Source organism: Cynocephalus volans, chromosome 5 (genome assembly GCF_027409185.1).
Source record: "Cynocephalus volans isolate mCynVol1 chromosome 5, mCynVol1.pri, whole genome shotgun sequence".
NCBI lineage: Eukaryota > Metazoa > Chordata > Mammalia > Dermoptera > Cynocephalidae > Cynocephalus > Cynocephalus volans.
In genome coordinates, this window is record NC_084464.1 from 123,610,858 (window position 1) to 123,638,573 (window position 27,716).

Sequence of the window (27,716 nt, forward strand, 5' to 3'; positions counted from 1 at the left end):
TTTTCTCTGAATTCATTTATTGAGAGAGAACACAGCCATTCAAAACTGTAGAATACAATATCAACACACTAAATAAGGTTGGGGAATTAAGTTGAACTGTTACACTTCATTTACATTAATAAATATTTTTAAAGAAGCAAATGTAGACTTTACAGCTTCATTAGACACTAAAGACACAAATAACTAAGAGTTTCTTATGTCAACTTTGATTTTCATGTTGAAAGATTATAAACCTATATATTTCAATTACATGGCAGTAAATACAAAAGCATTTTTTTTAAACATCCTTTGAACTATGCAGTGTAGTGTAAGAAGGAGTTTGTTCTACAACATTCCATTATTCTCCTTCCCTTAGTTTACTGGCAAAAGGCATGCTGGACACCAGCAATCCACATCAACATAAATTATCTACCACTAATGAAGTATAAAATCAATTAGGCATGTATTCTGAATAGAAATTATTTTTGAATGTCAGAATGCTAGCTATTTTTGGCAGACTTGGAATTTCCCAGATTTATCACTAATTAGCTACTTGAGCTATTTATGTCTATGCTTCAGTTTCTTCATTTTTAAAATGACAGAACTGGACTAGATTTTATCAAAGTACCTACTGAAGCCTACTATTTTGCATTCTTCCAACCCTGCCAAAAGTTTACCACCTTTGGACTTACTTTCAAAGTGATTTTCAACAACTTCCTTCTAACCATGATTATCCTTTTCAAAACTTGTCTGAGTTCCTAACATCTCCATTGAACCCATACTTTAGCATGGGTTTATAATGACCAAAACAGAGTTCATTTTGTTGGTGAAGGCCATCTCTACTCAAGGAAGACGACAATCTCATTGGGTATTTAATTAGTGCCCACCACCACCAATCTGACTTTCTTTGAAGGATCTGTGCCTCATCTTCCATCTATATCATACTGTTGGCCATCGAATAATCTCAACCTGTGTAAGTTCTTTAGCTTCATATCAAGGAGAAAACCTGACAAGGTTTTTGAGACAGCTGGCATTTAAGTGACTTATTTACATGGTTTTAGAATAGCCATGATCTTTACAGTCTCCTATAAGCAATGCAACAAATATTTCAAAAGGCAGCCATGCATTTGCTTTTTACGGTTTCTAAAACAGCAGATAGTCTAATGTAATTTTAAAATCAGAGTGCCAAGCAGTTTCGTTTTTACTCAATTTCACAGGTACAGAGCAGAGGATAAGCCTAACAATGTCCACTTTTCCTAACTCAACACCATACTCATAAAACTCTCCCTTTTCAATTAATTCTAATTCACACATCAGTGCACTTGGCAAGAAAATAATGAATAAAATGGCAAACGGTACAATCTAAATCATGCCAGAACACTTGAGAAGTTACATGGGAAACACACACATACACAACTTTACAGAAGTTGGGAATACTGTTAATTTCGAATAAGCAATGACCAAAGTGGGACTTTCACGCCAGAAGTCCCATTCAGTCAAAGTCACGATTTGTAAGAACAAGTGGTGCAACTAGTGTCCAAACATATAGCACAATGCCAATCCAACTGGAGGAGATTTTCACCCAGACAGCTGTCCACTGACTTTTCATCTCACGAGAGGGCTCATACCTAAAATTTAAGGAGAAACAAAAAAGGCAGAGGGTTGGATTATCAGCCATTAAGCTACTAACTTCATTAATTCAGAAGTGTTCTTTGTATAAAATTTGTAATATCAGATATATAGTTGCTACATCTAAACGGCTACCTTGCTTTCCACTGCTTTAATAGCTAGTATGAAGGTAAAAGTCATTAATTCCTTCAATGGAGTAAAGTACATACAGGCTTCTGAAATAGTTCTTTTGCACAATGCTCTGAGGTACTTTACAAGGGCAGGCAAAATGTTTATGGAAAAATAGAACTGAAAGATAATACAAATCTTTCCTTGAACTTTTTGAAATACCCTCATATTTCTGGCATATTATTAGATAGAAGAAAAATGGAATATGGCCTCTGGATAAATAAGATGTTACTATTACATAAAAGACTATTCAAAGTATATATGGGACCTCCTTCCACCATCCCTGCCATCTCAGGTTTAAGAGATTGGGAAGGAAATATATCCCAAGTTTAGCTGATATCTGTGTTTAAAGAAACACACCAAAATTCTTTTTGATCTAAAGCCTTAACATTTATTATTACCTGACAGTCAAAGCTCTGCTTATTGAGAACAATTTGGGCTCTTATACTTTAACATGATGCAGTACAGAAATTTTAAAAAATTCATTACTTTCAATAATAAACATCAGTAAAGGCTGCTCTTAAAGAAATGCAGTAAAGAATAAACTTGTTTTCTCCATCTTTTGCTGATATTGAAAATCTTCTTACAAATTGTTTATGGGAATTATGCATTAAAAATTATGAAAAATAGAACTGTCCAAATAATATATAGTTCAACTCGAATCTTAAACCAAATCTTTCAGTAATCATTTGGAGGAAATCATATTTTTTTAAAAACAAAATAATATAAATCACCATCTTCCTTTTGCCAGAAAAAGACTTATGGATTAGTTTGGAAGTGATAAAAAAGCATAAATTATAATTTTAAAGAATTCTAAAGAACCCACCTAATGTACTCACATCTCAATTTTAAAAACTTCAGAGATGTTAATGACAAAGTTCAAACAAAACAAAAGAAGGTATTGTTTACTGAACTATGTTGGGAACAGGTTCACAGTATTAAAAAAATAAACAGAAATGAACATGTTAGATCAACTACCAACATGTTTTTCTATAAAAAATGTGTAAGTTTCACAAAACTTTCTATTGTAAACTCTTCAAGATTTAGAACTATTTTGACATTTCTGTTATTGCTAACACAAGGAAGCAAAGTCTTTATTTCTCAAGCTGTTCTCACTATTCATTTGGCTGTAAATTTTGAAATACACTGAAGTATACAAAATACCTCAAATCACATCATGTTCTGGAACAGAATCATGAAAAAGCCATGGAGTTCCCACAACCAAGGTTTTTTTGAAATATAAATACCTGTACCAGTTTGTAAGAGTCATCATGATGTAAAGTGAAGCCAGGAAAAGCATGAAGTGAAAGAAGGAGTAACTGTAAGTGACACCATCCCTTTCATTATCTACAGCTCGGTGAACGTCGTCACCATCCTCCATTGATCCATCACTTCTGGCTCCACCATCTTCTATTAATGTTGACTCATCACTCGTTAGAGTCAGTTTATTAACCTGACTATTGTTCGAAGTACGGATGCTGCATGAAAATGAATTTAGGAAGAGAGAAGAAATAGAGCACTTTTTAAAGAAACAATTTATATATGAATAGATGGACTTCTTGTTTAAAAATTCCAGTTTTTCTTACCTTGAATAAAACACACACAATAAAAAGAGAATTAGTCCTATTACTCCTTGAGCATGCCACCACTGGACTGACTGCCCCTCCTTTGGGATAGTGCTTGTTGTATTGTAGCCAATTATGCTTAGTAGACTTGGGTTGCAATTTGTCTCTGTAATGTAAATTAAGGTCAAATTATAATGTTAATATAAAAAACATTTATTTTTTATGGCATAATTAGAGTTCTTTTTAACTCTTTATAAATAAACTTCTGTAAATTCAAAAAGTTTCGCTGGGGAAGGCAAAAGTATAACAAAATACTTGAAGACAACTTATATTTATTAATAATGAGACCTTTTAATCTTATTTTACTTTTAAGTTTTATACTGCTAATTTTATAAAAGTGCTTAGAAAAGTTAAAGCCATTAGCTTTCGTGTGAGGCTGAAAAGAAAAGAGATATAATTTCTTTATCAAACAGAAAAGAGGTAAAATTTAGATGACCTCTCTCAAGTTAGTAAAATTGTACTAGAGCTAGAAATAAAATTCAGATGTTTTAAACCACAATGCACTGGTTTTCCTACCATATATTGTGAGATTACATTACTGATTTTATAAAGGTTATCAATTTGCCAAAGTACATTGTTATAAAAAGCAAGATAACTTACTCAAAAAGCCAACAGCAAATGCTTTGTGGAAATGACCAAGACAGACATAACAACCTAATGCTTAGATAAAACAGACTTATATTGGAAGAAGATGCCATCTAGGACTTTTATAGCTAGAGAGAAGTCAATGCCAGGCTTCAAAACATCAAAGGACTTTCTTGTCAGGGTCTAATGCAGCTGGTGACTTTAAGTTGAAGCTAATGCTCATTTACCATTCTGAAAATCCTAAGGCCCTTACGAATTATGCTAAATCTACTCGGCCTATGCTCTATAGATGGAACAACAAAGCCTAGATTATAGCACATCTACTTACAGCATGGTTTACTGAATATTTTAAGTCTACCGTTGAGAACTACTTCTCAAAAAAAAGATTCCTTTCAAAATATTATTGCACATCGACAATGCACCTGGTTACCCAAGACCTTTGATAGAGAAGTACAAGGAGGTTCAAGTTGTCTTCATGCCTAACACAACATACATTTTGCAGCCCATGGAACAAGAAGTAATTTCAATTTTCATGTTTTATTATTTAAGAAATAGTTTTCATAAAGCTATAGTGGCCATATACAGTGATTCCTCTGGATCTAGGCAAAGTAAACTGACAACCTTCTAGAAAGGATTCATCATTCTAGATGCCAATAAGAATATTTACAATTCATGGGAAGAGGTCAAAATAGCAAAATTAACAGGAGTTTGGAAAAAGTTTATTCCAACCCTCAAGGTTGAGTTTGAGGGGTTCAAGACTTCAGCAGAGGAAATATTATAACCGCAGATGTGGTGGAAACAGAACAAGAATTAGAAGTGGAGCCTGAGGATGTGACAGAACAAGCAGTCTCATTCTAAAACTTTAATGAATAAGAGTTGCTTCGTATGGAGGAGCAAAGAAAGTGGTTTCTTGGGATAAAATCTACTCCTGGTGAAGATGCTGTGAACATCGTTGAAATGACAACAAAGGATTGAGAATAGTAGATAAAGTTAAGCAGTGGCAGGGTTTGAGAAGATTGACTAATTTTGAAAGAAGTTCTGCTGTGTGTAAAATGCTACCAAACAGCATCACATGCTACAGAGAAATCCTTCGTGAAAGGAAGAGTCAATTGATGCAGCAAACCTCATGTTGTCCTATTTTAAGAAACTGCCATCGCCATCCCAACTTTCAGCAACCTGATCAGTCAGGTTGCACAACCACCACTCTGATCGATCAGCAGCCATCAAAATCTAGACAAGAAACTCCACCAGCAAAAAGATTACAACTTGCTGAAAGCTCAGATAATCATTAACATATCTTAGCAATAAAGTAGTTTTTTAAATTTAGGTTATGTGCATTGTCTTTCAGACATAACGCTACTGCACATTTAAGACTACGCTATAGTGTAAACATAACTTTTATACGCACTGGAAATGAAAAAATTTGTGAGACTCACATTATTGAGATATTCGCACTTCGCTACATCTAGAACTGAACCTGCAATATCTCTGAGGTATGCCTGTATCACATTAAATTGTAAGGTAATCACAGACAAAAAAAATTAATAATGTGAAAAAATTATACTGTTTAAAACAGAATCAAAAAGCCTTTGAAGGGCTTTTACTTCTTCATATATAACTATTTTATGTACCGTGCAAAATTAGGTATTTTTTTATAGTTTTTATATTTTCTTATAACCTTCTTATAATTTTGTTAGTAAAGGAAGAAACTAAGTGAAAAAAAGAAGTAATATCTCAAAAATGGTATTATTTCCATACTTTATTATTCTAGAGCTTAATTTTTAAGTAACTTAATCTCACAAAACGATCACCTCTGGAAAAAAATGCGGTACTCATGAAAAACAAACACAAACAAAACATACCTGGTTCATTGGTCATAGCAGACCATGTCAAATACATTGTGTAGACTGTAATTACTGAAGACTGTAACAAGCCAGATCTTGGTTGTGATTCCTACAAAAAACCATTGAGCAACACAAATAAATATCCTGACATCATCCAAGATCTATAAAAATTTAGAAAGGTACATGCTTCATAAAAACTAATGCTATGAAGAGCATACTTGGATTTTTGGGAGTATAGACATTACAGAAGCACCAATGCAGAGCAGCATGTTGACACTGATGAATGCCTTATTTTCTGAACAACTGGCTGGATGAGTATAGTAGACAAAGAACAGGACAACGGCAACTAAAGACAGCAGATAATTCAGAGCTGTAGCTGATAATAAGGCTGTGAAAGAAAATAATTGGATAATCAGACTTTATCACAAATATTAGGAATTAGGCATGGGATTTGTTTTAAAAACAATCTGTCATTCTATCAAAAAATATATTTTAAGCAACTAACACCACCAGCATTATGTAGGCTATAAAAGCAGGGAAGAAAATTAATTCTGAACTTTATTGCTAAAGAATTCTATATTCTACACACAGGTCACTATTATGTATTTTGAAAGACAATAAGTTAGTAATATACTAGTATGATTTTTTTTTTTTTTTTTTTTTTTTGTCTTTTTGTGACCGGCCGCACCACGCTCAGCCAGCGAGTGAACCAGCCATCCCTATATAGGATCCGAACCCGCGGCGGGAGTACTGCCGCGCTCCCAGCGCCGCACTCTCCCGAGTGCGCCACGGGGTCGGCCCACTACTAGTATGATTTTTATTAATAGTAATACCTATATTAGAGTTTACAAACCATGTTCATGTACATTAGCCATTATTTTCAAAATAAAAATAACTAGAAGAGAAATATTACTTAAGGTTTTTGAAGAGCCATAATCATTCAGTTGTAAACAAGAGCATTAAGAAACAAAATTATTTTCATTGGTAATATTAAGCCCTCAAAACAAGATGCTTTTCCTCATCAACTAAAATCTTAAAAATATATATATTATGTAAAGGTAAGTCATTATTATTTAATAAGACAACCTAAGCTGGTTCTACTTAAATTTTAACATACACAAAGTGTTTTGAGTCTTTGTGCTAATATTTGCTTTATATATAAGTACTTATGTAGAACTGCATCACTGACAGGGGATCCATCCAACAAATATTTACTGAATGCCTACAACATGTCCTGGGGATATGACAGGGAACAAAACAGACAAAAACCCTTGTATTAGACTGCATTAAAGAATAAGATATTCTATGTAAGTGAAGTTTCCTAAAGACCAAGCTTATTTCTTTTGTGCACCAAACTCTTTTTTAAACACTAAGATCAAACAACACAAACTATTTACGTGATTGAAATATTAGACTAGCAGATGAACTGGATTTGGCCTGCACTCTCATTTAAATTTTTTTTTTTTAGCTGAAACCCAGACCATTTAACATTAAAATACAGATTTATGGCTTCTTTTGAAGAAAATCAGAAAAATCAAGCAATACCAAGTTCACGTTCTCACAATACAATCAATGGATGGAGCTGAGCAGTAGCTATGCACTTTAGCCAGGGCATTCACATTCTCCAATTGATCACATGCCCTACTATTTGCACACAGATTCAGTATGCATTTAAACTTCCCTCATTTTTGTTACCTGTTTGGCCCCAGTATCTGAATTTTGAACAATGTTTTAGCTCATCATTATAAACAAACAAACATTAACTATGCTACTACAGAAATTCCGTAAGTATTACTGACGCACATATACCAGCATCCTTTGCACTTATATAACATATCACAGAGTTGCTTTTTTAGATTTTTTTCTATTTACTGCTGTATGAATTGTACCACTGTATGTTTATTTCTGGCAGTCTTCCTCCCTTTAATGTTTTTACTTTTAACTTGCTATAGGCTAGGAAATTAGACTGTAAAACACACATGCTTTCAGCAATAGGCTTTGGAAAATCTATTTTAGTTATTTGGGTTCTTTTGGATTCTTTCCTGGTTTTTGGGTATGTTCTTAGTTAATTGGTCAAAAGATCTCTGAAGAAGTTGCTGATACTATAGATATCATGACACTCTCACAAACTTAAACTAAAAACCTTTCCACAGGAAATTACACCATAATCATCTTAAGTGATTTCCCTATAGTCTACATACCTGTTCTCACCTAAACAGTTATCTTGAAGATGATCTATGAGATGAAAGCTTACCTGCATACCAACACCTCGAGTTCCCTTCTTCCATTTTTTCTACCCATGATTCATTCCACGAATGGGCAAAATCAATAAGTAAGACTAGCTGTATGAGGATGAAGCAAAAGGCACCTGCCATGCCTACATAAAACCACACTGAAAGAAAAAAATGCATACATACAAGTGAGTGGGCTGGTTTAGTTTTTATTATTTCCTTTTCACAATCACAATACACAAAAGGGAAAATAAAATTTTATATAATTGCCTTGATTTTGCCAGCTGGGAACAAACAAAAAATACCCAAAAAACAAACAAGTATAGTTCCAGGAAACAATTATTTCAGTTTCCTTTATAAAACATCAATATCATACAAGTTAAAAAAAAAAAAGATTTCCTACCAGTTGTAAAAGTTCCTTCTGGAATGAAGAATGCACCAATAATAATTGCAATTGCTGTGGCAAATTTAAAGAACCAAAATCTAAAACAAAAAGAAACACAATTTAATAAACATTCATTCAACAAATAATTTCATGTATTAAATCTTTTAAAAGCATCTTAAAAAATGGCTACACTTTATGTAATTGTTGTAGTCTTTCTGAGGACATCCTGAAAATCAGAAAAGATGACTATTACATAAACTGCTTTTAAGACAGTTTTAAGAAATATATATTTGTTACTAATTCATTATGATAAAATGAGAATATTCCATTTCACAGGTATATTTTATGTATTAAGTGGGATAGTATGTGGAAGTACTGTACAAATGAATAGTTTTAATAAATACATGATAAATGCCTTCATCCAAAACTCTGATAATTTAAAGCAACCACTGACTAAAGGAGCAAAATAAAATAAAATCAACCTGTCACATCACATTTTTCCATTAATATTTATATTCTACTTGTTTATTCTTCCTGTCTTTGGTATCACATATTACTAGACATGCAATAACAGATATTCAAAAAAAATTAATTTGTAGGAAAAAAAATAAAAATAAATCAAATTCAAAACATTCGGCATAACAGAAGTGGTGCTCTACATTAAGTCAGACTGATAACAAGAACCTTGCAGATTCTGGGTTTTCCAGAAAATCAATCCTCTGTTTATAAATAAAGTTTTCCATTTTGGCTCAACTACAGGTCTAGGGAACTGAGAGTCTTATGCATTGGGACAGGTCCACAAAAAGCTTAAGAGAAATAATAGTTCTTCATTTAATAGTCACAGATGTGATAGATCCCCTTTTTAAGATGAAAATATAAAACATTACAAGAGGTTATACCAATAAATGACCCAAGGCTACCATTTAATATCTAAAGTCTAACATTCTCTAGTAGAGTTCTCTGTCATTCATGAACAGACAAAACAATTCTACAAACTGTGTAAGTGTATTTTACTTCACAGTTTCCTTAGACAGACTGAAAATTACTGAAAATTAAGGCTTCCCAGACTTTATACTGAAATTTATTCAAAAACTCACCCATTGTGCACTGCAGCTCTAGGATCACTGCTGCTCTTCACTTTGATCATTAGTAAAGAGAGGAGAAGATAGAACATAGCCAAGCCAAAGCACAAACGGTATACAGCTTTATAGCCAACCAGAATATTACAAGGGACTACACCTTTCTCATTCTCACAAAATCCAGGAATCTAGAAAAACAAGAGTTCATAATCCACCATTTTTTCATTAAGTAAAAATAAAAAAACAAGTGTGCTTTATAGTTCATGATGAATATAATAATGTAATCAAGATAAGTCTGATACATTATAATCAGATAAAATGAAAGAGCGAAACTTTCATGCGAGCAAATGATAGACTACCAAGGCCAATCCTAATATGTTTGAGTTGTAAATTTATTCAAAATTTTTAAAACATGTATTCTACTGTTATATACTGAATTGCATGTATAAGAGAAAAATGAAGTCAATAAAAGTTTAAAGAATCATAGAGTAACTAAGTCTGTTTCTAAAACTAAAAAGAAAAATAATGGCTTTTCAAAGCCAATGCTACTTAAATCCATTTTGAGTTTGCTCCCTTATTCTATAAGTGCTACTTTTGATCATGAATGGATTTGGCTTAACAGCATACAAGCTGGCAGTAGTTTTATGTTTTAATTTAGAATCATGAAAAAGACTGATGACCATTTCAGAAAGCCACATTCTAATCAGAATGCATAGAAGAATTAAGTGAAGTGGGAGTATTATTCAGAACTACATACACTATTCAGATACATGAGAATAAATTATTTCCTCCCACTCCTTCCATACCCAGCAGTCTAAAGAAACTGCTTTTTCGGGACACTAGTCATGTACTAGTTGTCAAATACAAAGGCTACTTCTTAATCCTCACAGTCCTTAATCTCTTTTTTACACAGACACTGTCCTGTCATTCTTAAAACTCTCCTCCCTAAAGCCTGTACTGTACTTTCTCTTGGTTCCTCTTTTCTCATTGCCCTTCAGAGGTTTCCCTTCTCCACCAACTCTCTTAGGTAAGAGATACTGGCAAAGTTGTAAGCTTTGCTCACTCTGAATGGTCTTCTTTAGCATATGCTGCCATGGGTTTCAATTTTCTTCTCTATCCGTAACACACAGTTTTTAGCTGTGATTTCTCTTTTGACTTATACATTCATGTTTTCATCATGATAATAGTGCCTTATAAGAAACATGAGAGAGCTCGCTGCTTCTCTCTCTGTGCCACGTAAAGATACAAGAAAATGGCCACATGACAACCAGGAAGAAGACCCTACCAGAACTTGACCATACTGGCACCCTGATCTTGGATTTCCAGCCTCCAGAACTGTGAGAAATAAATTTCTGTTGTTTAAGCCACCCAGTCTATGGTATTCCTGTTATATCAGCCTGAATTGACTAAGCCATATATATCTGATATATGTGATACAGTACCTACAAGTCAACATATTAGAAACTAAATTCATTATATTTCTCCATCTCCTTTCACAACCTGACTCCTTGAAAAAAATTTAAAACAAAACAAAAAAAACACCTTTTAAAATTTTTCTTTCTGGGTTAATATCAACAGTTTTCTTCCAGTTTCCTAGAATAAACTTGTCTGTTATTTAAATACCACTCTCAGTCAAGTCTACATCCATAAAATCTATTTCAGGCCCTCTATATACTCCTTGATCACATCACTGCAACAGCCTCCATATTTAACTGATTGAATTCTATCCTTTCTTAATTACCACATTAATTTTCCTAAAGCATACTCTGCTCAAAAAGCTCTTTTAATTTATTATCCTACTTTTCAATCTTGTCATACAAAAGTTCTACTCATTCTTAAAATGTCACCTTTTTGAGATCCACTGAAATTCTGACACTTACCTGGTGAGAATTACTTCTTTCTTTGTGTTACCACAGCACATTTTCTGTATCAACATCACAGAACTTAACAAGTTAACTTATATTATCTTTGTCTTTTCTGAAAGATTATGAGTTACTAAAATTGGGATTACACACACACACACACACACACACACACACACACACACACACACACACACACACACACACACACACACACACACACACACACACACACACACACACACACACACACACACACACACACTCTCTCTCTCTCTCTCTCTCTCTCTCTCTCCAGCTTCGGTTAATCAATAAATTTAAAGAAAAAGACGAACCTTATTCAGTTGTTCTTCCATTCCTGGTATCAACATTACACAAGCTACACATACTCCAACAAGCAAAAAAAGTGCATAGATCAACCTAGTTACAGTGGAGTTGTTTCCACTAGGACAGCATCGGCACAGTAAACACGGGGCACTACCACACAAGCATGGTATCTGGGAAAAAGAATATTAAAATCAGTATGGTTTTAAATGATACAATGAAAATTTATATGCTGCCTTTTCAAAATAGAAAAAAAAAAAAAAATCTAAATTTCCAAGAGGTAAAAGGTACTTATGTCATATACATTATCTGAAAACTATAAAACATAGTAACTTCTGGAAGAAGGTGGAGCAAAGTCAAACAAAAAAGCCCTTGCCCTCTACATTAAGCAAAATGAATAAAATTAGATAAAACAACAAAGGGAAAAAAATCACCAGCAGCAAGCAAAGTTTAACTAAGAAAAGAAATGGAATATTCATCAGTAGCACAGCTGCTAAATCTACCTCCAACCCCTGCTCCTTAACCTCCAGATATAATGGTGAATCCACAAAATTCTGAGAATTTTCAAATACTGCCAGGGAAGAAAACAAAGTGAACTGGTATCCTTATCTTTTCCCTCTTGTGACTTGGTGGTGATGAGAACAATGAAAATTACAACTGGAGTCAGGCAAAAATGGGTAAGTGAGCAACTGAGGCCAGCCAACTTTCTCCACTGAACTCCACACTAAACTACTAGTATAGACTAAGGAAATAGGATAATCTCCTGTCCAGGAGAGATGAATACAGGTACAGGTATTTTACAATCAGTATCTCAAAAAGGCAAAGTTTTTTCTTCTATATTCTTTTTATTCTATAAAGTGGGGTGAGCTCTACCACACATTCAGACTTCAGGACGTCAGACAAAGATATTCCAGCTCTAGAACTATAGCTCTGGGGGAAAAAGAATCTCACATACCATATAACAATAGTATTGTAGAAGCCAGACATGCTACAATAACCAGTATCAGGCAGGGACAGAGCTGCTTGATATTAAGTTTCACCAAGATAGAAACAAATGTCATGGCAACTATGCAAACATACTCTAACAAAAATTAAAAATAGCTCTCTCAGACAAAGAAATAAAAAAGAAAAAAAAAAAAGAAAACATATGAAGAATCTAATATGAAATAAACACAACTCAGTAAGAAAAGGAAACTTCCTGCCAATGGTTCATTAGAGCTATAGAAAAATTTTAAAAAGAAACAAACAAACAAAAAAACGATGATGGCTTCAAAAATAAAATTAGGAAAAATCAACAAGATCGAAAAGGGAATTACAGGGCTAAGAAAAGAAATGAAAAGGGGAAAAACAAAAACTAATTAACTATCAAGGAACAAAACAGACAATAGCTAAAAATAAAATTACTGATACAAAAAGACTTGGAATAATTATTATAAATTCAGGCTAAAGTAACTAGACTTTACTGCCTTAAACAATAGAAAAAATAAATGAAATAATGGTTTTTCTGACAATGAAGGCAATGTAGGGCAGTAATTTCTGAGAGGAAACAATGAAGCCCTATGACTGGCCCATCTTTCTGCCTAGGGAGGATGTACAGTGCAAGGAGGGCGATCCAGGTGGAGCCCAACAGTCTTCCTGACTTCAGGAGACAGAGGTGGGGGTTTAGGGAAGTGAAGGCAGCTATAGTTCATAATGCAGATTCCTGGAGAGTACAAAGCTACACAGAGAGCAAGCATTAGCTGAGCAATGATTAGTACATCCACTTGAATAAATTACCCAAGGAGCTGGGGTGATGGGGAGCTGGTCATGAAGAGTGAAAAAACTTCGTAATTTGTGAGACAATAAATAGAGAAATCAGAAGGCTATATAACTCAGTACTGCTGGGAAAAATAAACAAACAAACAAACAAACAAATAAATAAATAAAACAGCCGAAAGTCTAAAGGATGCACTAGGTTCAGTTAACAAAGCTTAAAAACAAACATCATAAAGTTCCAGTTCTCACCAAGTAACTCACGTATGTTCAAGAACAAAGCCTCAGGGCTGGCTTGTGGCTCACTCGGTAGAGTGCGGTGCTGATAACACCAAGGCCATGGGTTCAGATCCTATATAGGGATGGCCGGTTGGCTCCCTGGCTGAGCATGGTGCTGACAACACCAAGCCAAGGGTTGAGATCCCCTTACCGGTCATCTTATTAAAAAAAAAAAAAAAAAAAAAGGAACAAAGCCCCGGATATTTTTTAAAAAATACAACTATATCTGGCACCCAACAAGGTAAAATTTACCACTGATATTTAGTAAAAAATTGGCAGGCATGTAAAGCAGTAGGAAAATACAACCTATAATGAAATCAACCATCCAAAACAACCTAGAAATGAGAGAGATGATTGAGTTCACCTACAAATAGGAAACTGTAATATTATCATAGCTATACTTATGATCAAAAAGGTAGAGGAAACCTCAAGCATGATAAAGAGAAACACAGAAGATAATTTAAGAGACCCATATCAAGTTTCTACAGATAAAAAATAAAATATCTCAACCCAAAAAATACCACTAAGACACAGTAGAAAAGATTAATGAACCTGTGACATAGCAATAGAAATGATCTAAAATAAAGAGGCTCACAATAAACAAAGGATCAGATCATTGTCAGACAACTTCAAGCAGTTTAACAGAAGTGAAATTGGAGTCCATGAAGGACAGAAGAGATAAGAGGATCTATTTGAGGAAATAATGGCCAAAATTTTCCCAAATTTAATGAAAACTGTAAACTCATAGATCCAAGAAGCTCAAGGAAGCCCTAGGAAAATGAACATGATGAAAACTACACCAAGTCATAGCACAATTAAACTGCTTAAAAAGAATGATAACAAGAAAAACCTTAAAAGCAGTTTAAATAAGTAAAGGCAAGTTATACTCAAGGGACCAAAGAAAAAAACCACTTCAAGCCAAAAGTCAGTATTGAAAATAACACTGTAAACAGAATTTTGTACTTGGTGAAAATATCCTTCAAAATTTAAGACAAAATAGACATTTTCAGTCTTTGAAAACACAAAGTAATCCAAAACTAGGAGAGCTAAACTACCAGAAATGTTGCAAGAAATCCTTCAAGCAAAAGAAAAATTATACCAGACAGAAATCTGGATCTACACAGAAAAGAATGGAGAACAATGGAAATGGCAAACATATAATTTTTTTCTTATTTAAAAAGTGGGCCAAAATTAGGGATGCTAAATCCAAAGATATTATAAGAAAACAACAGATCACTACCTCTCATGGACATAAAAAAATAAAACTTTGGTGAGTCAAACACAACAATATAAAAAAGATAATACACTGTGACCAGGTGGGGCTTAGTCTGGGAAAACAAGGCCGGTTCAACTTTTGAAAATCAACCAATGAAATTCACCACAGTGACAGACTAAAGAAAATGTACAATGGTCATCTCTCTCAATAGATTTAGTAAAATCATCTGACAAAATTAAATGCCCATTTGTTATAAAAACACTCATCACACAAGGAACAGATGAGAACATCCCCTCTCCCTCTCTCTCTCTACATAATATACATCCAGATAGTATATATATTACATACATACATACACACACATATGTATATATCATCATACTTAACGGTGAAAGTAAAAATGCTTTCCCTCTGAGATCTGAAATAAGGTAAGCATATCTGCTCCTACCATTAGTATGCAACTGCACACTGACAGTCCTAGCCAACACAATTAGGCAAGAAAAATAAATGAGATATACAAATTCAAATGCCAGACATAAAATTATCCTATTCACACATAACACAATTTTCTACATAGAAAATCCCAAGGAACCTACAAAAATGCAACTAGAATAAACAAATTTAAGAAGATCACAAGCTACGAGGTCAATATATACATATCAATCATATCTCTACATACTAGTAACAGCTGGAAATTGAAATTAAACAAACAAAAAAAACCTTAGGCATTAATCTAACAAGATACAAGCAAGATCTCCAAGGATGAAAAGTACAAAACATTGGTAAAAGAACTCAGAGACCTAAATAAATGACGAGATCTATTGTGTTCATGAACTGAAAGACTCAATATTTTTAAGATGTCAGTTCTTTCCAAACTGATCTATATATTCAACCCAAACCAAATCATAATCCCAGTGGCAATTTTATAGAAATAAACTAGCTATTTTAGAAACTTATTTGGAAACACAAAGGAACTAGAATAGGTCAGTTAAAAAAAAAAAAAAAAGTAAAGTTCAAAGACTTGCAATGAGGCAGGAGCCACAGGCAGCCCCCATCACCCAGCAAAAGGCAGGAACATATATGGGGTCCTAGGCAGGAGCTGCTGGCAGCTCCCACTGCCTAGCAGAGGGCAGTAGCACACATGCAGTCCTAGACAGGAGCCATAGGCAGTGCCCCCCACATGGGAGGAGGCAGGAGCACATCCAAAACACCAATTCAGCATAGATGGTCCACCACAGCCATTGCCACAGCCATGGCCTCTGCAACAGTGGCTTTCCACCACAATACCAGCCACAGTCACCGTGCAAGTGGCCCACCAGTCACTCGACTACAGTAACACAAGGAGATTCACCAGCAGAAACCAGAAAAAGAACAGGACATTTCTCTTCTCAAAACCTACTCCAGAGTATTAGAAGCAGCAACTGCTCTACCGGATAACCGGACATCAACAAAGACACAGTAAAAATATGAAAATCCAAGAAAATATGACACCACCAAGAGGATACAGTAAGTCTCAAAAGCTAGACACTACGCAGCAAGAAGCCCTTGAAATGACTGAAAAGGAATTCCAAGCAACAAACTTAAGGAAACGCAATGAAATACGAGAAGACTCAGTTAAACAACATAAAAAATGAGAAAAAAAAAAAAAAGCCAGAATATGAAGGAGGAAATTTATAGAGATTACTACCTTTAAAAAGAATGTAGCAGAACTCATGAAACTAAAAGATTCATTGAACAAAATAAAAAACACAACTGAGAGCTTAAGCAATAGGCTAGAACAAGCAGAAGAGATTCTAATCTTGAAGATAGTCTTTTTGAAATAACTCAAATGATTTTGACAAACAAATGTAGAAAAAAAATTTTTTACATGAAAATTTAAGAGAGCTAGCAGACAACCTTAAACACACAAACATTTGAATCAGGGGTGTTCCAAAAGGGGAGAAGAAAGGAAAAGACATGGAAGACCTATTTGATGAAATGATAATGGAAAACTTCCCAGGTATAGGGAGAGACACAGACCTTCAGGATCCAGGCGGCTCAAAGATCCACAAACAGATTCGATCCAAGAAGATCCTCTCTGAGACACATTTTAGTCTAACTGGTAAAACTCAAAGACAAACAGAGAATCCTAAAAGCAGCAAGAGAAAAGTATAAAGTCACTTATACGGCAGCCCCTATCAGACTAACAGCAGATTTCGCAACAGAAACTCTACAGGCCAGAAGACAAAGGATTATATGGTCAAAATACTTAAAGAAAAAACTGCTAGCAAAGGATATTACACCCAGCAAGGCTATCTTTCAGAAATGAGGGAGAAATAGCATATTTTCCAGACAAACAAAAGCTGCATGAGTTCACCACCACACAAACACCCAGCAAGAAATCCTCAAGAGAGTCATGCATTTAGAATCTGAAAATGATAATCATTACCACAAATACACAAGAACAAAACTCACTGAAAGAACAAAAATGCAAACAAGAAAAAGAAACTAAATCTTACCACCTCAAAAACTAACTACTAACAAAAACAAACAATAAAAGGGAAAGAAAGTAACAAAAGATGTTTAAAACATCCAGACAAAAATCAATAAAATGCCAGAAAACGATAACTTTAAATAACAATCCTAAATGTAAATGGATTAAACTCCCCACTCAAAAGACACAAACTGACTGAATGGATTAAAAGGTAGACTCAACTATATACTGTCTTCAAGAGATTCACCTCACCTATAAAGACAAACACAGACTAACAGTGAAGGGATGGAAAAAGATAAACCACATGAATGGAAACCAAAAACAAGCAGGACTAGCTATTCTTATATCAGATGAAATAGACTTTAAACTAAAAACCATAAAAAGAGATAAAGAAAGCCACCATATAATAATGCCACCATATAATAATAAAGGGAACTAGCCAGAATGAAGACATAACAATCATAAATATAGAAACACCCAACACCAGATCACACAGATATATACAGCAAACACCATTATACCTAAGGAAAGAGATAGACCCAAATGCAATAATAGTTGGGGACCTGAAAACCACTCTCTCAGCACTGGATAGGTCATCTAGGCAACAAATCAATACAAGATTTAAACTACACTTTAGTCCGGAGACCTGGCAGATATCTACAGAATACTTCATCCAACTACTACAGAATATACATCAGCACATGGAACATTCTTCCAGGATAGACCACATGTTAGGTCACAAGTCAGGTCTCAACAATTTTTTTTAAAAAACGAAATCATTTTGAGTATCTATTTAGACCACAATGGATTAAAACTAGAAATCAAAAACAAGTGAAACTCTGGAAACTATACAAGTACATGGAAACTAAACAACATGCTCCTGAACGACCTATGGGTCCAAGAAGAAATTCAACAAGTAATCAAAAAAATTTCTTGAAGCCAATCAAAATAAAGAAACATCATACCAAAACCTGTGAGATACTGAAAAAGCATTATTAAAAGGGAAGCTGACTGCAGTAAACACTTACTTCAAAAGAACATAAAGACATCAAATAGTCAACCTAACACTACACCTCAAAAAACTAGAAAACAAGAACAATCCAAACCCCAATTTAGTAAATGGAAAGAAATAATTAAGATCAGAGCAGAACTAAATGAAACAGAACTCCTTTCCCAAATGATACAAAAGATCAATGAAACAAAAAGTTGGATTTTTGAGAAGATAAACAAAATAGACGAACCATTAGCCAGGCTAACTTAAAAAAGAAGAGAGAAGAACCAAATAACAACAAATGGAAATGAAAAAAGAGATGTTACAACCAATACCTGATAAATCCAAAGAATCATTAGAGACTATTATAAACAACTATAAACCAACAAATTTGAAAACCTGGAGGAAATGGATTAATTTTTGGACACATAAAAACTACCAAGACTGAACCAAGAAAAAATAGAAAACATGAAGAGTCCAACAAAAAGCAAAAAATTGAAGCTGTAATCAGCAGTCTCTCAACAAAGATAAGCCCAGGAGCAGATGGGTTTACTGCTAAAATCTACCGCACCTGTGAAGAAGAATTAATACTAATTCTCCTCACACTATTCTAAAAAATTGAAAAAGGCCATTCTCCCAAACTCATTCTATGGGTCGGCATCATCCTAATACCAAAAGTAGACAACGATACAACAAAAAAAGAAAACTAACAGTCAATATCTCTAATGAACACTGACACAAAAATCCTCAACAAAATAGGAGCAATCAGAATATAGCAACACATCAAGAAAATTACACACCTTGATCGAGTGGGATTTATCCCAGGGATGCAAGGATGGTTCAACATATGCAAGTCAATAAATGTGATACATCACATCAACAAAATCAAGGACAAAAACCCTATGATTATCTTAAAAGACAACAAAAAAGTATTTGACAAAATTCAACACCCCCTCATGATAAAGAATTTTGGTAAATTAGGTTTACAAAGAAAGTTATCTCAACATGATGAAAGTCACATATGAGAAACCCACTGCCAATATTATCCTGAATAAGGAAAGCTTTTCCCTTAAGAACAGGAAAAAAACAAGGATGCTCACTCTCACCACTCCTATTTAACAGGGTGTTGGAAGTACTAGCCAGAGCAATCAAGCAAGAGAGAGAAATAAATGGCATCCAGATTCAAATAGATGAAGTCAAGCTGTCCCTGTCTGCAGAGGACATGATCCTATACATAGAAAAACCTAAAGACTCTACCAAAAAACTCTCAGAGCTGATAAACAATTTCAGTAAAGTTGCAGGGTACAAAATCAACAAGCAAAAATCTATAGCTTCTTTATATTCCAATAACTAGTAGAAAAAGAAATCAAAAGAAATCCCATTTAAAATACTCACCAAATAAAATAGCTAGGAATCAATTTAATGTAGGAGGTGAAAGATCTCCATAATGAGTACAAATCACTGTTGAAAGAAATTAAATTGGACACAAAAAGATAGAAAAACATTCTGTGCTCTTAGATTGTGAAGAATTAACATTGTGAAAATGTCCATATTACCAAAAATGATTTACAGATTCAATACAATTCCCATTAAAATACCAATGACATTCTTAGCCAAAAGAATCCTGAGCAAAAAAAAAAAAGCCAAAAAATTTTAAAAAGGCTGGAGACATTACAGTCCCTGACTTCAAAGTATACTACTAAGCTATAAGTAAATAAAACAGTATGGTACTGGCATAAAAACAGACACTTGGACCGATGGAACAGAATAAAGAACCCAGAAATCAACCTACATACTTACAGCTAACCAATCTTCAACAAAGGCATCAAGAACATACATTGAAGAAAAGACTGCCTCTTCAAGAAGTGGTATTGGGAAAACTGGACATCCATATGTAGAAGAATGAAACTAGACCTGTACCTCTCACCATATCACAAAATCAACTCAAAATGGATTAAAGAAATATACGTAAGACCAAAAACTACAAAACTCATAAAAGAAAACACAGTGTAAATACTTTATGAAGAATGGGCACAGACTTATGAACAAGATCACAAAAGCACAGGCTACCAAAGGAAAAATAAACAAATAAGATTATATCAACATAAAAACCTTTGCACAGCAAAACAAACAGTTATAAGAGTGAAAAGAAAACATACAGAATAGGAGAAAATTTTCACAAATTTTGCTGTCAGCAAGGAATTAATATCCAGAATACACAAGGAACTCAAACAATTTAACAGTAAAAAAACAGGTAACCCAATTAAAAAAATGAACAAAGGAGTTGAATAAACATTTCTCAAAGGAAGGTATATAAAGGGCCAACAGACACATGAGCTTAACATCACTAAGCATCAGGGAAATGCAAATCAAAATCACACTGAGATATCATCTCATGACAGTTAGACTGGCCAGTATCAAAAAAATAGAGAACAAATGTTGGAAAGGATATGGAGAAAGGGGAACCCTCCTACACTGTTAGTGGGACTGTAAATTAGTGCATCCATTAAGGAAAACAGTATGAAAACAACTACAGATAGAACTGCCATATGATCCAGCAATCCCGTTGAAACAAAGGAATGGAAGTCATCATAGAGAAGGAATACTTTCACTCCCATTTTTATCACAGCTCTACTTACAATAGTTAAGAGTTGGAACCATCTTAAATGTCTATTGACAGGAGGACTGGGTAAGGAAAATGTGGTAAATATACAGGAATAGCTCTGCCATGAAAAGGAATGAAATTTGCAATTTGTAGCAATATGAATAACTTAGAGAAAAGTATGGATGAACTTAGACAAAAGTGAAATAAGCAAGGTACAGAAAGAGAAAAACTACATGTTCTCAACTTATAAGAGGGAGCTGAAACGAATAAAAAATAAACAAAAAAAGAAGGAAAGATATAATAATCACAATAATTCCTTGAACATTCAAAGGAGAGAAAGGAACTGAGGGCACCAGAGGCAGTAAAGGGAGAGGGGGAGAAATTGGTAAAGGGCCACAAAATATGTTTACAATGAGTAATGTTAAAAATATAAAAAAATAAAAATAAAGACTCACACTACCTGATTTCAAGACTAACTTTAAAGCCACAGTAATCAAGTCAGTAGTATAGGCAAAAGAGTGGACACATAAAAATATCGAACAGAAAAGAATTCAAAAATAGACTCACACAAATATGGTTAAGGAATTTTTGACAGAGTTGCCAGAGCAAACTCAATAATAAGAAAACAAACAACCCAATTATAATGTGACAATATCAACTACTGAGAAAAATACAGAGCAACAAGTAACTCTTACTTTGCTGGAATGAAAACTGGTACAGTGATTGTGGAAATCAACTAAGTAGTTTCTCATAAATCAAACATACACATCCATATGATCCAGCAATTCCATTCCTAGATATTTATTCAAGCAAAACAAGAACTTATACAGTCACACAAAAAACTCTTACGGAAATGCTTATAGCTACTTTACCTGTAATTATCAAAACCTGGAATTGTCCCTCAAGTGGTGAATGGATAGACAAGCAATGGTACAGCCAAACAATGGAATGCTACTCAACAATAAAAATGAACAAATTACTAAAACATCCGATAACATGAATGAACCTCTAATGAACTATGCCAAGCAAAAGAAGTGCAAATCAAAAGGCTATGTGCTATAAGATTCCATGTATGTGACAGTCTAGAAATGCAAAATTCTAAAGACAGACAACAGGGGTTGCCGAAGAAGGGACAGTGGAATTTTTTAGGGTGATGACTGTTCCATAGTGGTTACATGTCTATATGCATTTGTCTAAACTCACAGAACTGTATACTACAAAGAGTATATTTTACTGTGTGTAAATTATACCTTTACTAAAAAAATGACAAAAATGAATATAGAAACAATAATATGGAAGGAAAACAAGGACAATATAACATGAAGGTGACTGGTGTCCATAAAATAGAAAATCCTCGAAATAAAACAAAGAAAAGGACATTCAAAGATCTAATATAAGAAAAACGTCCTTAGATGAAGAAATAAATATGTAGATCAAAAGAATACACTATTTTTGAGAAGAAAAAAAAGTGACAAAAGATTTAGACTCACACATATCTGGTTATTTAATTTCAAAGATAGATAAAAACTCTTCAGCTACTCAAGCAGAAGAAATAAGTAAGCTGCAAACATGTAGAGGTGTGTTGGGAGTGGTGGATACCAGGCCGATATAAGACAGAACACAATGGGGAAATTACAAAGTTCTGAAGGAAATAGGTACACTGAATCAGAAAGAGAACAGAGAAAGTACAGGTGAAAAAACAAAGAACTCAAGAAATTCAATTAACTGGTAGGAATGGGAAGGAAAAGGTCACAAAGAAAAGGTTTCTAAAATTACTGCAGAATCCCCAAAAACAACACTGCAAGTTAGACTACATAGGAAAAATGCCTTCAAAATTCTGAGGGAAAATGACTTCCAACCTAACATTCTATGCCCACTGAAGTATACTTTCCATGCTCTTTACTCAAGGAGCACTACACCAAAACATGGTCGTAAACAAAAAAAGAGGACAAGCAATGAAGGAAAAAATGGTTTCAGTCCAAGAGAGAGGTAATGTGTATCTTTACATGAGGATTAACGGAGACCCAGGATGAAAACAGTGACTACCAGTACAGATTAGGGCAGGTCAGAAGATTCTGGAAAACATAACCTCCAATGTTAGATCAATCATCACATACATCTAAACTTTCTAAGAGATGTCTATAGCTGGGTAAAAAAAAGTATGAGGTTAAATTAGTTAAATGCACAGAAAATAAAGCAAGCAATAACTTCAGTGAACATAAAAAGGTGCGTGTGAAAGGAAAAGTCACTGTGTATTTGTTATATAGCTCAACTATGGCTGAAGAGCTTCACATAGTAATAAAAATAATAAAGAGCTCACATATTTATTTAAGTGCTTACTATAGTTTTACATATACTAACTTATTTAAATAGTCACAATAATAAGTATGTGTGTGATTTTGGTGGGGGTGGGGGATGAGGGCCAGATGAAATCAAGGGACAGTTGCTAAATTCTTCATTTTCCATAGTTAGAAGACAATGTCTAAAACCAAAAAAAAAAAAAAAAAAATCAAGAATACATTATATGCATCTTTAGAAATATGGAGATAAATACCTAAAGAAACACTGCAAAGAGTGGAAATGGTAGTGGTATACTATTTTCCTTAAGCCACATGGACCTGCAATAGTCCTCCACTGACTGCGGGGGTATGTTCCAAGATGCCTAAAACCACAGACAGTACTGAGCCGACTGTCATCAACTGGAACACATTTCTGTTCACGTCTTCCACCACAAATTTGATGCCTTTTCCACTTAACTAAGCATTTACCCTGCACTGTGGCTGTAACTTTTGCTGTTTGACATGCAACAGCAACTAGAACAAATTTCTTTTTTCTTCACAATTTCACAGAAACAAGATTCATTTTCAGCATAGACCTTAGAAACCTCACCATGATTTTTTTTCTTTCCTTATTAAAGAGTCAAGAACTTTCACCTTTTCACTTAAAGGAAGCACTTTATGGTTTTTTCTTTGGCATACCCCAATTGCCAGAATCATTACTCTTGCGCTTTGGGGCCATTTTTAAATTTTTTAAAAAAAGGTTACTAGAACATAAGGTTACTGGAACACAATCCCTTGACAAGTCTATCTGATAACCAGATGACTATGCAGAGACTAAGACAGGGAGAGTCTACAGTGTTGATCTGGTGGACAAGAGCATGATTTACATCCCGGGTGGGATGAAGTGTGACATGAGATTTCATCATATTACTCAGAATGACGCTCAATTTAAAACTTAGGAACTCTTTATTTCTACAATTTTCCATTTAATATTTTTCAGAACTTGGTTCAGTGCAAGTAATTGAAACCACAGAAAGTGAAACTGCAAATAAAGGGGGACTAACCATATGTGCAGTCTGAATGAAAAAATTAGAATCATACAATTAATAAAAGCCAGGATATATGAGAATAGATGAATATTAATTTTTATTCTAAAATAAAAATGTCCTTAAAAATTTATTCTAACTTTAATCTTTTATACAATCATTGTTTTAAACTTAGAACAGGACTTCTCAACCATGGCACATTTTGGGCTTAGTAATTTTTTGTTGTTTTGGGCTTTCCTGTAGAATATTTAATAGCACCCCAGACTCTAAACAGTATATGCTAGTGGCACCCCTCACCCCAAGTTGTGGCAACAAAAAATATCTTCAGACAGTGAAAATGCTGGGGGACGGCCTAAAGAAACACCTCTTCTTAAGACTCTTAGAGGTATATTTTTAGGAAACTCTCCTGATGAATAAAGGTTTACTTAAAGTTCAGCAATTCTTTAGTTTTACTTTACTTTTCTTTTTATTAAATCTAAAATAAATTATTTAATACTTTACTTAAAAATATGTGTTTAGCATGTCACCATTCCTAAGAAAGTATTTTTGTTTATTCATCCACCCATTTTTATGTATGAAATGAGAGAGAAGAAAAGTTATTGCTGGTGGGATTTTTTTGGCACCGTTTTTACTTTCTTTGTACTCTGCATTGCTTGACTATCATAGCAACTATGAATCATTTCCACAAAAAATATTAAAACTTAAAAATCTAGCAGAGATTGGCACAAAACAGGTACTCAGTAATCACTAGCTCTTTCTTCTTGGCTACATTAAATATCTTGGGCAAAGAAATGATAGTTACTGTATACAAGGTTCAGTCACTCAAAAAATCAATTCTATTCACTGACTCCAATTTGATATTGGGATGGGGAAGTGCAACTAGGTAGGGAGAAGTCACTAGTCGCTGGTAACATTGTACTTACAGGATTAAGTGAGAGGTCCAGAGATGTTTATAAGAATTTGAAGTAAATACCAATCAAAAAAAGAGAAAAAAACATGCATGAATTAAAGATACTACCATGAACCAAGGAATCAACAATTTAAAACTCCAATCTTTGCACGGTGGGATTACATGTAATTTTTCTCTTTTAGACTTATTTCATACTTCAGAAATTTTCTACGACTATTTTATAAATAATAATAAAAAAACTTCTACTAAATTTGATTAAACATACAGAAACATGCAAAAAGAATGAGGTTTGTTTTTTAACTCTGGTTTACCTAATCTAATGGTAATGAATAAATCTAATGATTTGAATAAATTTTAATTTCATCAAAACCTCTAAGTAAATAAATAAGCATATTAACTATTAAGAACATGTAAGAGATGGATCTGTATAACACAAGGCAAGTTCCCCTTCAATTACTATAGACCTGCTCTAAAATTGAATGATTCATGAATAAGGAAACAGAATCAAAGGAAGGAAAGGGAAAAAGATGACTAAAACTGCATACTATAAAATAAATTCTTGGACCCACCATAATGACCCAGAAAGTGTAACGAGCAACCTTGGACACCTAACTTCTCTATCCCCCAGAGACCTAATTACTGGAAGATCCAAAAACTGCCTCCTTGTTACTACTTTTCCAGGCCGGTATTAACAGAGACTGACTAAAGGGCAATGTCAATTTTATCATATTCTTCTAGTCAATAAAGGCAGCAATCTAAGTTGAAAATGTATTAATCATTTTCTCATGGTATTCGCTAAAGTTATTTTATTCCTGATTTAAAACACAAAGAATTTCCTTCAAACATTTTTTTTTTTAAAAATTGTCCCCGAGACAAAAAAAGGTTGCTTGTCACTGAACTGGACCTTGAGAATAAAATGGAAAACACATCTCTCCTTTTACACAAAGAACTACAGCATGCCCACTTGATAACTGGACAAAATCTGACATTAAAAATTAAATCACGTGACATCTCAAAAAAACCAATAAAAATCTTATGATAATCATTTCTTAGTTTTAATGCTTTTTTATTTGTTATACTAAATATGCCTCTCGCATAAAAGTCAGTAGACTCAACTAGACTTTAATATCTTATTGAGATAAAATACACTAGATTTCCATGCCCAACTACAAGAAGAAATACAACACAGTCAAGAAAATGGCCTGACTGGAGTAATAACCTTCACATATTATTTCATTAAAATTTAACATTTATAGTTCAAGCCTTATCAAAACCTTTTCGAATAGAGGTGAGGTATGTAAAATAATCAAAGTGCTGGCTAATGTATATATAATACAATTATTTGGGAAGTCAGACAAGCAATTTTAAGAAGTGAAATTTGGAAATCACAGATTAAAGAAATATTGATTTGAACCCAAATGCTGCGCCCCAAATCACAAACATCTTCATTAACTGTACTGCCAATGTTCTGTCTCTTTTTTGGAGGGGGAGAGGTTATATTAAGCAGACTGGAATTTATTTGTGCCACCTGAATCAAGAAATCTTGTCACTATAAGGAAAATGGTTTCATTTGAACAACTCGGACTATAATCAAAATGCAACGTACACTCAATTAAGCATCAAATTTCACATTACACATAATGCTTTACGTCAAGAGATACATGATATTTAATACCACAGAACTGACCAGCTTTTCCAGGTACGTAAATTATTACTCGAGAAGTATAATTCCCTGATACCATTAAGGCCGAAAACCTAGTGGCAGAGCTAGGACTATTTATCTCAAGAATGGTATTACTACATCAATATTACTGTCAGACTGTCCCAAATAACGGGCACTTCTGTCTGCGCAACAGAACAAAGAGGACGACATGTTTCTAAGGATGACAGTGCAGCAGTCTAAGGTCGCCGAGGAAGAGATGACGAGAAGAGAAGGAAGGGCACCACTGAGGAAGGGGCTGAAGACTTTTGAAGAGATGGCCTAGGCAGACAAAAGAAAATCACGAAAAGGGGCCTGAAAGAATGGGAGGCAGCTTTCACAAAAGAGGGGTGGGGGAGGGGGACTATCAGCTCTCTTTCTCGTCCATCTGGGTCATTCTTCCATCTCCACTGCATCTCACCGCCAGCATGGTCTCTTCTACCCAAGACCCAAGGCCTCGAAGGTGACTCGGACAGACCACAGGAAATGGGAAGAAAATGGGACAGAAGGCACTCCCTGCTGGGTGGGGTGGCACGTTCCGGCCGGGCCTCACCCAGCCCGTTCGGGTCGCCTTCTCTTCCGCCGCTCACGCTAGCACCCCGCAGGCCGCAAAAAAACCACCTTACCCAGCTCGCCATAGAGCACAGCCCCAGAACGCTCCCCATTGCCACAGGGTCGCAAGATCCGCCGATACAGACAAAATGGAGACAGCGTCTTCCTTGCCTTTCCAGGATTATTTACTATCTGAGAGACAC

The 27,716-nt window shown here is 34.4% G+C and overlaps 1 protein-coding gene across 1 annotated transcript; it reads right to left on the reverse strand.

Annotated features, from left to right (window-relative positions):
* Positions 1 to 27,716, reverse strand: SERINC1 (serine incorporator 1). The gene is made up of 10 exons (XM_063097553.1): positions 27,588 to 27,716; positions 11,723 to 11,884; positions 9,544 to 9,713; positions 8,465 to 8,544; positions 8,085 to 8,222; positions 6,049 to 6,218; positions 5,849 to 5,939; positions 3,363 to 3,507; positions 3,024 to 3,254; positions 1 to 1,607 (listed from the first exon to the last, which is right to left on the reverse strand). The coding sequence occupies exons 1-10, from the start codon at positions 27,624 to 27,626 to the stop codon at positions 1,472 to 1,474; spliced, it is 1,362 nt and encodes a 453-aa protein (XP_062953623.1). The 5' UTR covers positions 27,627 to 27,716; the 3' UTR covers positions 1 to 1,471.

What these genes read in the sequence shown, in the direction of transcription:
- SERINC1 (XM_063097553.1), bottom strand. Translation starts at nt 27,626, where the DNA reads ATGGGGAGCGTTCTGGGGCTGTGCTCTATGGCGAGCTGG. An exon ending in TGCTATGACCAATGAACCAG is followed by an intron (nt 3,508 to 5,848) that starts GTATGTTTTGTT and finishes TTTACATTACAG; the next exon opens with AGACAAATTGCAACCCAAGT. An exon ending in TTGTGTGTGTTTTATTCAAG is followed by an intron (nt 3,255 to 3,362) that starts GTAAGAAAAACT and finishes ATTTTCATGCAG; the next exon opens with CATCCGTACTTCGAACAATA.